Here is a 12,903-nt window from a genome sequence, read left to right on the forward strand (position 1 = left end):
GGATCTAAACCCGCCTCTTTCTCTCTCTGTCTCCCTCCCTTCCCGTTCCCCTCGGGCCCCTTTCCTCCCACCTGGCTCCTGGGCAGTGTCCGAGGACTGCGTGGGTTTCCTGGCCACCGGCCCCGGCCTGCAAGAAGCCGCGGGGCTCTGTCCCCGTCCCTCTCCTTGCCAAGCCCGGGCTGTCTCTGCTAGTGGTGGTTTCGGTTGCGACACAGTCCAGGTTCCCAGAGCCGCTCGGCCTGGCTGCCGCGCTCTTTTTCATTGAGGAGGTGGTGGAAGGTGTCGCCTGCTTCAGCTGAGTAAGGGTGGCTGACGGCGCCAGCAGCCCCCGCCCTGGGCCTGGCTCTTCCCGGCCTCTGTACTTTGCCCTCGCTGCCTGACAGGTTCTGCTCTGGGCTCTGCTGAATGGAAGTCGCTGGTAGTCCTTGTCCCTTTCTCCAGCCGGGTATGTTTCCCCCTGTTTTTGTTGTGTTTTTTTGCTGTGGAATTGCCCCCTCCTCTTTCATCCCTCCCACCCCACACACAGGATCCTTGAGGAGTTGCTAAATGGAGCCAGGCACTAGCTAGCGCAAGGCAGTGCCCTTCCTGGGAAGAGGCGCGGGCTAAGAACGAAGAGGGCGAATCCCGAGAAGAGTCGACCCTTAGGTGGAGTCAGCAGGCCTGGCCAGAGTGAAAGGAAAGGAACGAGACAGGCCGCGGCCCCGGGTGGGCGCACGAGTGCCACGGTGAGGGGAGACAGAGCCGGGATGGCCCCCGGGCAGTGCCCAAGGGACAGCTTTGCTCCGTTCCACAGGGCCCAGGCGCACTCTGCCTCTGGCCCAGGAGCGCCTGTCGCCCTTCCCAGCTTGGCCCCTTCCCGGCCCTGGGGAAGTCTCGGGACACTCGAGGCCAGCCCTGAGTTCAAGGCCCCAAAGCGTGAGGTTTTCTTGGGAGGAACTGTTGGTCAGAGCCTCCAGCATTAGGGAAGGGGCCCTGCCTACCTGAGTCAGCGCCGGGCCGCTCGGGGTGGAGGCTGTCTTCCGGGCGAACCTGGCAACACGCCTAGGCCTGGTTCTGAGATCCCAGGTTGAAGGGCCCACTGGATAGAAGACTTTGTTTTTCTTCATCTTCATGCCCTAAATTCTCCCCTCTCCTCTAATGAGGACCCCAAAGCTGCTTAGGCCCAACTTCTCAGTCAGGCCTGCTAAATAACTTGCGTGTTTTGCTGTTTGGTTCCAAATCCTACCTCCCAGGGTGACCCCTTGTTCTTTCTGAAAGCTCCCTGAGGGCCATGGTGTCTACTTTCAGCGGACTTCCTGAGACCTTTGGGGCCTGCCCATTCTGTGGTGTTGGCCAGAGCTTGGAGGATGTCGTGTTCTGTGTCTGTGTGCAAGGAGGATGGAGGTGGGGGGCAGAGCGTGGTTCTGGCCAGATCCTGTTTAGTTGGCCCAGAAGGACAGCCAGTCATCAGCCTCCCACCTTGTTGGTGAGGTCTGTGTCCAGGTTACAGGGGCCTAGTCAGAGCCGTGGAAGGCTCTGTCTCCGTGGTCGCACCTGCACCCCCGCCTCTGCTTCAGCCTTCAGAGAAGCCGCCTGGTGCAGGGCCCTGGTCCAAGGAACGTTACCTACTGAGGACTTTCTCTTTTTCCTGTCCCTCATCCCTGCTGTGGGAACTGTGTCTCAACATGGAAGAGGCAGAAGGGTGAGAGAAGGACTGTGTCCTTGGCATCCTGAGAGTTGAGTGGTTTGGTCAGAAAGGGGAACGTATGACTTGTAGAGCGGGGAAATCAAAGAACATGCCCCAGCGTTTTCTGCTGCTTTGGGACCCAGACAGGCGGAACCTTCTCTTTGAGTGTCCTGGAGACCTCGCTTGGAACTAACCCTTTGCAGCTGCCCTGGCGAGTCCCTTCCTGTGAAGGCAAGGTGGCCAATGCCCAGCTGGGACCTCTCCCCAGCAGGGACATCTCCCCAGCGGGGGGACCCTACATTTCTTGGCCTCCATCTGAGCTGCAGCTGGATTGGGAGGACTTGACTTAGATGTGAAAGTCTTGTTGACCGTGAGACTTCTGGCTCTGCAGACAGGCTGTGTAGCATTTGAAGTGAAATGAAAATCGCTCAATCGTGTCTGACTCTCTGCGACCCCATGGACCGTAGCCTTCCAGGCTCCTCTGTCCATGGAATTCTCCAGGCCAGAATACTGGAGTGGGTCACCCAGCCATTCCTTTCTCCAGGGGATCTTCCCAACCCAGGAATTGAACCCACATATCTTCTCATTTCACGTGGATTCTTTGCCGTCTGAGCCACCAGGATCCAAAAATAATGGTAATCATGGTTGTTCTTTATTAAGATTGGCTAAGGCATTTTACCTGTTCTTTGGAAGGAATGATGCTAAAGCTGAAACTCCAGTACTTTGGCCACCTCATGTGAATAGTTGACTCATTGGAAAAGACTCTGATGCTGGGAGGGATTGGGGGCAGGAGGAGAAGAGGACGACAGAGGATGAGATGGCTGGCTGGCATCACCGACTCGATGGACGTGCGTTTGAGTGAACTTTGGGAGCTGGTGATGGACAGGGAGGCCTGGCATGCTGCAGTTCATGGGGTCGCAAAGAGTCGGACACGACTGAGCAACTGAACTGAACTAAAGGCATTTTATATGTTTTCTGTCACCTAATGAATGTGAAATAGGACTGTTTTATCACCACTTTACAGATAAGAAACTAATGCTAGTAAGTGGGGGGAACCTGACCTAGAACCTCAGTCTGTTGGACAGAGCTCCTTGGCACCCACTAGACCATCTGCTGGCACCCACACGTGGGATCATCCCATGTCGGTCATCTTTTAGGATTTCTTCCTGCTTTGTAGTAATGTCATCTCCCTCTTAAGGACGTTGTTGGTGATAGTAAAATTAACATGTGTTGAGTAAGAGGCAGATTTGGGACCTGAACCCTGGCAGTCTGTCTCTCCACCTGTACTCTTAATCACGCCTCTCTGTTCCAGTATGGAGGACATTTGTTGCTGTTCCTTGAAGATAGTGTGCAGCTGAGCCTGGGAGTGAGGAGTGGGGAGAGGGTGCTGGCCAGCTGTGCCACACAGAGCAGCCCCAGGGCTGAGAAACATGGAGACAGAGGGGCCGAGCTCAGGATGGGCAGTCAGATGCCCAGATTTAGCTTCTGGGAGCGAAGGACCCAGACCCTCAGGTCAACACTAAATTCTCATTCCAAACTCTTAGGACTTGGTGACTGCCGGACTCCTGCTGCCTTTGGTTCATATCCTCAGAAAATAGGGGCGTGACCAGGAACTTAGGAGGTGAATTAGAGGTTGCCAAGGAAACTTTTCCACCCATCTTCCTCTCTTGGAAGTGGGGGCAGAGGGAAGTTTTTCCTTGTTCGTGGCCCCTTAGGGCTGAAAAGCAGCTGTTTGGGGAAGCATATGCTCCTTGCCGAGGAACCCTGGACAGTTCCTTGGGTGGTAACAAGTCATTTCTTTGTGGTTTTTGAGGGTTTCACCGAGAGCCAGAAAGGACTGTGAAAGAAAGAACTTTGAGGCACACTTCTTTGGTCCCACTGCTTGCTTCCAGATTGTATCCTTGAAGTTTCCAGGACAACTCTGGATGGCTCTGGGACAGGGCTCTGGCTGCCCTTGACCCACGTGATGCTGGAGCAGTGGCATCGGGTGCTCTGAAGAGGCAGATCAGGGCTCTTGACCAGCGTTAGACCAGACTCTTAACAGTTTGATTGAGATGTAACTCACATCCCATACAGTTCACCCTTTAAAGTGTACGCTTAAGGGGCTTTTAGTAAATTCATGGAGCTGTGTATCCGTCACCACAGTCACAGAATTCTAATGAAAAATTCATTAGAATTTTTTCATTACCGCAGAAAGAAACCTCAGCCCTTAGCTGTCATCCCTAAGGCCCCCTCCCCTTCGGGGAGTCCCCTCAGCCCTAGACTCATCTCTTTTTTTGTCTTTCTGGATTTGCCCACTCCAGAGTAGGCATTTCATATAAAGGGAATTGTACAGCCTGCAGTCCTTCATGGCTAGTCTTGTTCACTTAGCATAACATTTTCAAGGTTCATCTGTGTTGTAGCATATGTTGGTACTCCTTTTTCTTTGTTTAATTGCCCATGAATATTCCACTGTGTGGATATTTCACAGTTTGTATGTCCATTTGTCAGTTGATGGGCATTTGCGTTGTTTCCACTGTTTGGCGATTGTGAGTGTGGGATATTATGAACGTCCATGGGTGTACAAGTTGTTCTTGGGTGTGTAGCTAGGAGTGGATCACTTGGAACTCTACATTTAGCCTTCTGAGGGCCATACCGGTCTTCATACAGATGGATGTTTTCATCTGGACCATGCCTTTTTTTGTGTTATGTTTATGTGTCTGTTGGTGCCAATTGTTGTCATTTCTGCTTCCTCACACCCTTACTTGAGCTAGGGGATATCTAAGGAGGGCCTTGCTCAGACCATCATTCCATGTTTTTACTGCACAAGTGTTTATTGAGCATCTACCATAATCCAGGCTACCTAGGTGCTGGGTTGTATCAGTGAATAAATGATACGTGCCCACCCTCATGAGCTTCCATTCTTATGAGATAGACAACGAATCAACATAAAGTCATACTCGGTAAAGATAAATGTAAAGCACTGGGTGCCGAGTGCTTTGCAGTAATTCTGACGACGTTGCCCCTGCGAGTCTTCAGTTTTCGCCCGATTAAAGTGTGAGCAGGCCACAGGGAGGGCAGTAGGCAGCGCTCCCCTACACGAGGAGGAGGAACTGTTGGGCTGTTCACGGGGACGTATTGCCAGAGAGTGGAGCCAGGGATGGGACGGCTCCTAGTAGGATGTTGACACTGGACCCCGGCTGTGCTCTTCTGGAGTGAAGTGGGGCTCGCTTTCCCTCTCCTCTTACTCCCCTGCCTTATGACTTGCTCTCTGCATGCCTCCCAGCCTCCTGGCGTCTGCCCCCCTACCCCAGCCTCTTACGATTTATTGCAGAGAGCTAAGGGCCAGGGCGTGGGGAGCTGAAGGGTGGCACACTTCAAGGTGTGCGTGTTTCTACCCGGCAGCCCCCCTTGGGACACCTCGACAAGCCCAGCAGTAAGTCCAACATGCTGCGGGGCCGCAACTCAGCCACCTCTGCTGACGAGCAGCCCCATATCGGCAACTACCGGCTCCTCAAGACCATCGGTAAGGGTAACTTCGCCAAGGTGAAGCTGGCTCGGCATATCCTGACTGGGAAAGAGGTGAGCGCTGGACCTGGGGACATGGCAGCATCTCCCGCTGTTGATACCCCAGCAGTAGTGGTAGGGCTACTCCCCAAGACAGCCTTCTGTTTATCAGGCAGAAATGAGATCTGAAAAGAGAGGGATACTCAGAGGGATAGGGCCAGAAGAAGGCGGAAATATGAAGGAAGAAGCAGATTTGAATCCTGATCTTAGCCTGGTCAAAGAGATAATCTCGGGCTTTTTTGTCTCTTGTGCAGGTAGCTGTAAAGATCATTGACAAGACGCAGCTGAATTCCTCCAGCCTCCAGAAAGTAAGCTCACAGTACATGCTGTCTCTTTCTAAACCTCTGTCAGGAGTCACTCATCTGCTGATCCCATTTGGACCTCCTCCTGAACCCCTAGGCTTCCCAGGTGGCACAGTGTAGGAAGTACGGATTCAATCCCTGGGTCGGGAAGATCCCCTGGAAGAGGAAATGGCAACCCACTCCAGTATTCTTGCCTGGGAAATTCCATGACAGAGGAGCCTGGCAGGCTATGGTCTGTGGGATCCCAAAGAGTCAGACATTATTGAGCACACACACAGACACTGGAACCCCTAGTTCAGATTCTCTGGTTATTTTGTTGTCCCCACTATCCCTCTCCATGGCTCTGCTATCTTCAGGGTTTTGTTGGATCCTGTGTGCCGACTTCTCCTGCTTGGGCTTCCTGGCCTCAGGCACTGGCTCGTTAGAAGTCTTTCTGCCCTTTCCCAGCCCCTTGGCCTACCTGTCTGACCTACTTCCTGCATCTTGTTATTTTCTGGCTTGTGACCAGCCCGTATGCAAAAACGCATGTATACAGCTATTACTCGAAACACAAGCAATTGCTTTAACATCTGGAATGATCCAGGGGAGTGGGTCTCGAAGTACAGGGATAAGAGGAGGCAGAGAACCTGCCCCTGGATTCTGGGCCAGCTCCATTTCAGAGAATGGGAATGGAGGGCTGGGGTTTTTAGAAACTGAACTCCAGTGTCAAAAGCCTCTGATAGTACGTGCAGATTAAGGACAGGTACTCCCAGTTTTCCTTCTCACTTTTAGGCTCCTCCTGACTAACAGTTGCAAAGTCGTTTGCATGTAGTCTTTGCAAGGTGAGGCTTTTGCTTCCCTTGACTTACAGTGGAAACTGAGGTCTTACTAGCTGGTCAAGGAACCCTCCAGGTGGCACCACATACGTAGGAGTGAGGAAAGAAGGCTTTCATTTGCAGAGGAGGGACAGCTTACCAGTGACTGGCTGGTGTAGAGCTGGAAACAGCCCTCTCCCCCCGACCACGGGCTCAGGCAGTTTAGGGGAAGGAAGAAATCTCCCAACGGGCTCCCAGAAAGCGGCCCCATTTCAGGTCAGTCAGATTTGCTCATTCTCCAGATGACCCTGGCTCAGATTTTCTGACCCTGATTAACCCAGATCTTTTGATCTCATGGCAGATTGAGCTTTCCTTTTCATGAGCACATTGTGTTACTTGGGTTAGGAGAGGGTATAACCTCATGCTAACAGAGCCAACTACAGTGAGATTGGGAAGCTTGGGGCTCGGGGTTGGGAGTTGTTACTGAGACACTCACAGAATTAGAGTGGGTTGAGGTGCCATGACACGCTGACGGCCAAAACCAAGGTGTTTCCTATTTTTTTTGTTACCCCTGGGATCCGCTCAAGGTTCTTTGAGTCAGAGGAAATGTGGCTCTCATCACCAGGGCTTCCCTGCTGGGAGCTTTCCGGAAGGAAGGGAAAGAGGGCTACTCTTGACACGTTGGCTCGGACCCCACAGAGCAGAAGCCAACTTGGTGTGGGCCATTCAGTCTTGGGAGCGTGTCGGGCTGCCAGCGTCAGATCAGCCGTCCGATTTTCCACCTGTCTCTCTCCCTGCCTCTTCCTGACTGGCTGGAGGACACCAGCACCAGACAGGTGTCCCTTTTAACACACTCCGTGGCCAAGGCCAGACTGACTCTGGCCAGATCACTCTGTTCAAATTTGATCCCGGCAGCAACCCCTAAACGACACACCTTGAAGAAGCTGGCCTCTTCAGGGCTCTAACCCAGCTCAGCCAAGTCCACGCTCCCCTAGGAGGGCACTCTTCGCAGGCCCAGCGAGTGCCCTCAGGGGAGGAACCCTGGCAGCTGGCTTCAGGCCCCATTTCAGTGTTGCTACCCACTCCTGCCCCTGAGGTGGTGTCCAGGACTTCCTGCCTCTTCATCCACTTTATCTCCTGGGCCAGGGAAGAAAGCAAGGAAAAACCTGGGCTCTAACAGGAAAAGGGAGTGAAGGTCAGAATCAGGTTTTCAAGAGTTGGAAAACCTGTCTCCCATTTCCTTTCTAGCTCAGGAAAGCTCTGGGACTTCATTAAAGGGGAAAAAAAGATAGGTTCACTTTTTCCCTATAAAATAAATTAGGTCTCCATACCACCCCTCAAAAAACAAAAACACAAAACAGCTGGTTCTGCTCCTTGTGCAAGTGGGAAGGCCTAGAAGTTACCAAAACCCCACCCCCGATTTTCTGGCCCCCGCAGAGGGAATGGGGTTCATTTCTGTCATTTTTCTTCATGGAAATGTATGGTTTGGAGTCCCTGATTTTGTTTCACAAAGAGAGCGTGAGTGTGTGTAGGTGGATTTGATTAAAATTGGCATCAGCTATATATAGGAGTGGCTTCTTCTGTCACCACCCGGAGGCCCAAGAGAGAAAGATGCACCCACGAGTGCCGAGCCCTCTGGCTTCCGTAAGTCAGAAGACAGTGGGGTCCCCCTTCAGAGCTCCCTGCCCCTTCACACAGACCACACTGAGTCTGCTTTGTCTGTGGACCGTAGGAGCAGCTCAGGTTCTAAATATTCATGTCCATGGGCTCACGCTCCCTCCTTCGGAGGCATCCAGCCAAAACCGTCTGCTGTTGGGGGGCTGGATCTGAGTAGACAGTGCCTGAGGGCGCAGCTGGCTGGTCCAGATGCTGCCCCTGAGGATGCAGGTCGGGAGAGCCCCGCTGGCCTTGAGCTGACCCTTCTTGCTCTCCTCTCCACTCGGGTCCTCAGCCCCTGGGGACGGGTGTGGAAGAGCTGGACTGCCAAACTGTTTCTTCACCCTGCCTCTTTGCTCTTTCGCAAAAAGCATCCTAGCAATGGATCTGTTTGGAGGGGACCTGAGGGGAGCAAGCTGAGCAGGCATGACCCCTGCTGCTCTTTTATTTTCCAGCTGTTCCGTGAAGTAAGAATAATGAAGGTTCTGAACCATCCCAACATAGGTGAGGACCGTTGTCGTTCCTCTCCCTCCCCCACCTCGCGTCTCCAGTTCCCACATGTAGTCCTCCTCCCAGAGGCGCGGTGCCGGCTGGAGTCCGGAGTCTTCCAGGACGCCTCTGGGGCGGCCCAGCTCAGTCCGGCTCTGCCCCTGGCACTCAGGGCTATCCTTAGAGGTGTGGCTGCCATGAGGGGAGCTTGTCCTCGGGAGAGCAGGAATGGGAGGGGAGGAAACGTTTATTCTGAGGATGCCCCTGTGCATGTCGGGGCTTGACCTGTGATCCCCTGCTACTGCTCCGACTCAGAGCTTGGCCCTTGCTCTTGCAGTTAAGTTATTTGAAGTGATCGAGACTGAGAAAACGCTCTACCTGGTCATGGAGTACGCCAGTGGAGGTAGGTATGGAATTGCCTCTCGCTCCTGTGTCCCTGCCTTCCCCAGCTCCAGCCAGCTCTGATGTAGACCCCACTCCTGTCACTTGCAGGAGAGGTGTTTGATTACCTAGTGGCTCATGGCAGGATGAAAGAAAAAGAGGCTCGAGCCAAATTCCGCCAGGTGGGTGTGACTCCCTCCCTGGGCTATGGGCCCAACCTCTGCTCTGGGGGGTTGGCATACAGGGAGTCGCTGCCTGCCTTTCAGCAGCCTCGGAACGTGGCAGGTTGGAAGCCGGTCACAGGGTCGCAGCTCCCCCAGCCCGTGCGGCCGCCTCCGGGCTGACCCCTCTTCCTTCCTTTCAGATAGTGTCTGCTGTGCAGTACTGTCACCAGAAGTTTATTGTTCATAGAGACCTAAAGGTAAGGCACGCGCTCGTCTCCCGCGTCCGAGTCAGGGCTGGGCCGTTCACCTTTGTGAACGGTGACAGAACCATGACACCCTGATGTTCAGGGAAGCTCTAGCCTGTAATTTTTTTGGAGATGATGAGGAAGCCCCTAGGGCTGCTTCTGACACAGGCCTGTGTGACTGGACTTAGGTTCCCATTCCCGCCAGCGAGCGGAGAGCCTCTGCCATTCCACCTCTTCAGGTGCTGCCAGGTCTGGCAGCCAGCCGAGGAGACAGGGTTGACTGTCCCACAGCTGATTCACAGCTGCTTTGCAGATGTGAGCGCTCCCAGCTCTGTCCCTCAGATGTTAGTGTGTGAGACTGCCTCTGGGTCTTCCGGGCCCCTGAGTCCTCGCAGGTGACCACGATTAACCCAGGCCTGACAGGGATGCTTTCCACAGCTCACAGCCCTCAGCCTTCAGATCCCAGCCCTCATACAGCTGCCTGTGTGGGGAGCGGCCTTTGCCACCCTCCTCCAACCCAGCCCAGCGTCTTCACACAGATTGGAGGCCGCCCTGGAGTTGGTGGAAACAGTACTAAGATTGAAGATGACTTCCTGCTTTTTCTCTTCTGTTCCCCTCAGCTCCTTCCTGTCCGGTGCCTTGGTGTGGTCCACTTGGTTCCCTCACATTTTCCTTCTTACCTCCCAGGCAGAAAACCTGCTCTTGGATGCTGATATGAACATCAAGATTGCAGACTTTGGCTTCAGCAATGAATTCACCTTTGGGAACAAGCTGGATACCTTCTGTGGCAGCCCTCCTTATGCTGCCCCAGAGCTCTTCCAGGGCAAAAAGTACGACGGACCCGAGGTGGATGTGTGGAGCCTGGGAGTTATCCTGTACACACTGGTCAGCGGATCCCTGCCTTTTGATGGACAGAACCTCAAGGTGGAGTGAAGTGCAGGCTTAGATCATTTGAATTCTCATTTCTTCTCTTGGCCTCTGGTCTTGTCCCCAACCTCTCACCTTCACTGCTTTTCTACATTTTTCCTGAGCCAGAGCTTCAAAGAGCTTACAAGAGGTAGCAGCTATTAAAAGGCATTGTGTACCCAGCATCATCATCTCAGTTCTTCTCTTGAGAGCTGGGATAAATTGTACATTTGTTCACCTTTCCAAGGCACTCAGGATTGCAAGCCACGAGCTCCTCAAGCCCGAGGGCGTGGGGTATCTATGCCTCTTTAGTGAGGGGCCTTGTCCCAGGCCCTCTGCCTCCTATCATATTTCGTTTCTATCTGCCTGGACAGTCAAACTGTCAGGAGCCTGGATGTTAGGTTTCTTAAACCCTTGGCCTTGGCTGATTTAAATTTCCCTCCTATAGGAGCTACGGGAGCGGGTACTGAGGGGGAAATACCGTATTCCATTCTACATGTCCACAGACTGTGAAAACCTGCTCAAGAAATTTCTCATTCTCAATCCCAGCAAGAGAGGCACTTTAGAGGTGAGCAGCCTGAGACTTTCTGCCCAGGTCCTGGGTCCCAAGGAAACCTCCAGGCTGAGTTCTCCCTCTCTGCCCTCTCCTTCCCTTTGTTCCCCAGCAAATCATGAAAGATCGGTGGATGAATGTGGGTCATGAAGATGATGAATTAAAGCCTTATGTGGAGCCACTCCCTGACTACAAGGACCCCCGGCGGACAGGTGAGGCTGTGCTGGGCACTGAGGTTGAGCCTGCCTGGGACTCAGGACCCGCCTTAATTGTGTGCCCTCCTGTGCAGAGTTGATGGTGTCCATGGGTTACACGCGGGAAGAGATCCAGGACTCACTGGTGAGCCAGAGGTACAACGAGGTGATGGCCACCTATCTGCTCCTGGGCTACAAGAGCTCCGAGGTGCGTGCCCCCGCTCCGTCCCCATGTGTGCTGTCCTCTGTTAGCAGCAGCCCCTTGCTTCTAGCAGCTGTTGAGGGCAGACCTCATCTCCAAGTAGCTGTGTAGCTGTGCTCTCTACTGACTGATTTTAAGCCCCACCTATGGGGGTCGCTAAGGCCCCTCTGGCCTTTGCTTTCTCTGATCGCCATCAGTGGTTCAATAGGAAAGCTGATGGGGTCGGGCCTGGGTCTGGGTTACCACACGGTGAGTATATCTGGTTCATTCTGTGTTGGTTAGACAGGGTCTCGGTCCATCTGGGTCAGTTCTTTGTTGCCCCTAGGCGTGTTTCCATATGTTTTGTGTCTCTGTGTCGGGAATTCTCGGGATTCCTGGGTGCTTTGTCTCTCACAGGAGCCGTGAGTCTGTTGCTTCTGCTCAGTGCTCATGTCTGGGAGTGTGTATCTGGGGGCCTGCGCATCCATCCCTCGCGTCTGTCCATCTGGAGGCCTCGTAACTTGCTCTGCTTGTCTGGGTCACCGTGTCTGCACCTGAACCCATGGGTCTCTGGGGGTCGGGTCCTGCTTACCATCTGTGTGCCGCTTGCACGCACGTGTGGCCTCCCTGTCCCCCTGGTGGTGTCAGACTCCTTTCCTTGGTTCTTAGCCTGCTCAAGAGGTATTGGGGGATGTCTCTGAGTCTGAATGCTCATTCTTGCGCACACGCGCATGTGTGTCCGTGTCCCTCTCTGAGGGCAGGGGTCTTTGTGGGGAGGTTGGTGTGTCTTTGGCTGTTTGTCAGGGTCTGCGTTGCTACTTGTTTTTCTCTGTGTTTATCTAAATGCACTTTGGTCTTGCAGCGGGTGTGTCTCACGGGAGCCCAGGTGGATTTGTGTCAGGCAGGAATGTGGCATGGAGGTGGGATCTTCCACAAGCAGCTCTTCACCCCTCCCTCTTGTGTTCTCACAGCTGGAGGGCGACACCATCACCTTGAAGCCCCGGCCTTCAGCTGATCTGGCCAATAGCAGTGCCCCCTCCCCCTCCCACAAGGTACAGCGCAGCGTCTCCGCCAACCCCAAGCAGCGGCGCTTCAGTGACCAGGGTGAGTGCTTCCGAGAGTGGCAGGTGTGGGGCTCACCCCTCTCCCGATGGGTTCTGGGGGCTTCGGGTGGCACAGCCGAGTTTCAGTCCCTGTTCAGCCCGTATTAGCATGTCCTTGTACAGGTCACTGCAGTACACTTCCCTCCAACCCTGTGAAATGGGGTTGCTGGCAACACAGGAGGAAGCATGAAGCACATGGTGGGTGTTCGGTGTGCCTCCCTCACCCTTACCCGTTCCCACTGTCCCTCTGGCCCAGCAGCTGGCCCTGCCATCCCCACTTCCAATTCCTACTCTAAGAAGACTCAGAGCAGCAACGCAGAAAACAAGCGGCCTGAGGAGGACCGGGAGTCAGGACGGAAGGCCAGCAGCACAGCCAAAGTGCCTGCCAGCCCCCTGCCTGGCCTGGAGAGGAAGAAGACCACCCCGACGCCTTCCACGGTAAGCCATGCCCCCGCCCCCTCCTGGCCAGCCCCGCCCTCCTTCCCAGGCCCCCACCCCGCCTTCTTGCTATGGGGCCTGCCCTCTCTAGGCAGCTCCTTCCTTAACCAGACCCGGCTTTCTTTGGCTGCCTACCTGACCTTCCCTCCTGGGCCACTTGTGCTTACTGTAGAAAACCCTGCCCCCCAGAGTCAAAGCAACATCCTTTCTTCTCCCCAGCTCCCCCCTCCATTGCTTATGGTAGAAAGGGAAGAAGGAAGCTGGATTTGTGACCACTTTGGGCTT

At 54.1% G+C, this 12,903-nt stretch overlaps 1 protein-coding gene across 2 annotated transcripts in view; it reads left to right on the forward strand.

The window, feature by feature from the left end:
• The window catches only part of MARK2 (MAP/microtubule affinity-regulating kinase 2), a 55,543-nt gene that overhangs the window by 34,882 nt on the left and 7,758 nt on the right, over positions 1–12,903 (forward strand). The window contains exons 2-13 of one of the 2 annotated variants that reach the window (XM_010837969.1): positions 5,051–5,227; positions 5,467–5,520; positions 8,420–8,468; positions 8,791–8,856; positions 8,946–9,016; positions 9,199–9,255; positions 9,931–10,167; positions 10,598–10,717; positions 10,815–10,914; positions 10,992–11,104; positions 12,049–12,181; positions 12,437–12,618. In XM_010837969.1, the coding sequence (XP_010836271.1) occupies positions 5,051–5,227; positions 5,467–5,520; positions 8,420–8,468; positions 8,791–8,856; positions 8,946–9,016; positions 9,199–9,255; positions 9,931–10,167; positions 10,598–10,717; positions 10,815–10,914; positions 10,992–11,104; positions 12,049–12,181; positions 12,437–12,618 (1,359 nt within the window). The remainder of the gene's footprint in view (positions 1–5,050; positions 5,228–5,466; positions 5,521–8,419; positions 8,469–8,790; positions 8,857–8,945; positions 9,017–9,198; positions 9,256–9,930; positions 10,168–10,597; positions 10,718–10,814; positions 10,915–10,991; positions 11,105–12,048; positions 12,182–12,436; positions 12,619–12,903) is intronic. The other variant, XM_010837970.1, reaches the window with a different exon arrangement.

This window comes from Bison bison, unplaced genomic scaffold (genome assembly GCF_000754665.1).
Source record: "Bison bison bison isolate TAMUID 2011002044 unplaced genomic scaffold, Bison_UMD1.0 scf7180017864089, whole genome shotgun sequence".
Taxonomy (NCBI): domain Eukaryota; kingdom Metazoa; phylum Chordata; class Mammalia; order Artiodactyla; family Bovidae; genus Bison; species Bison bison.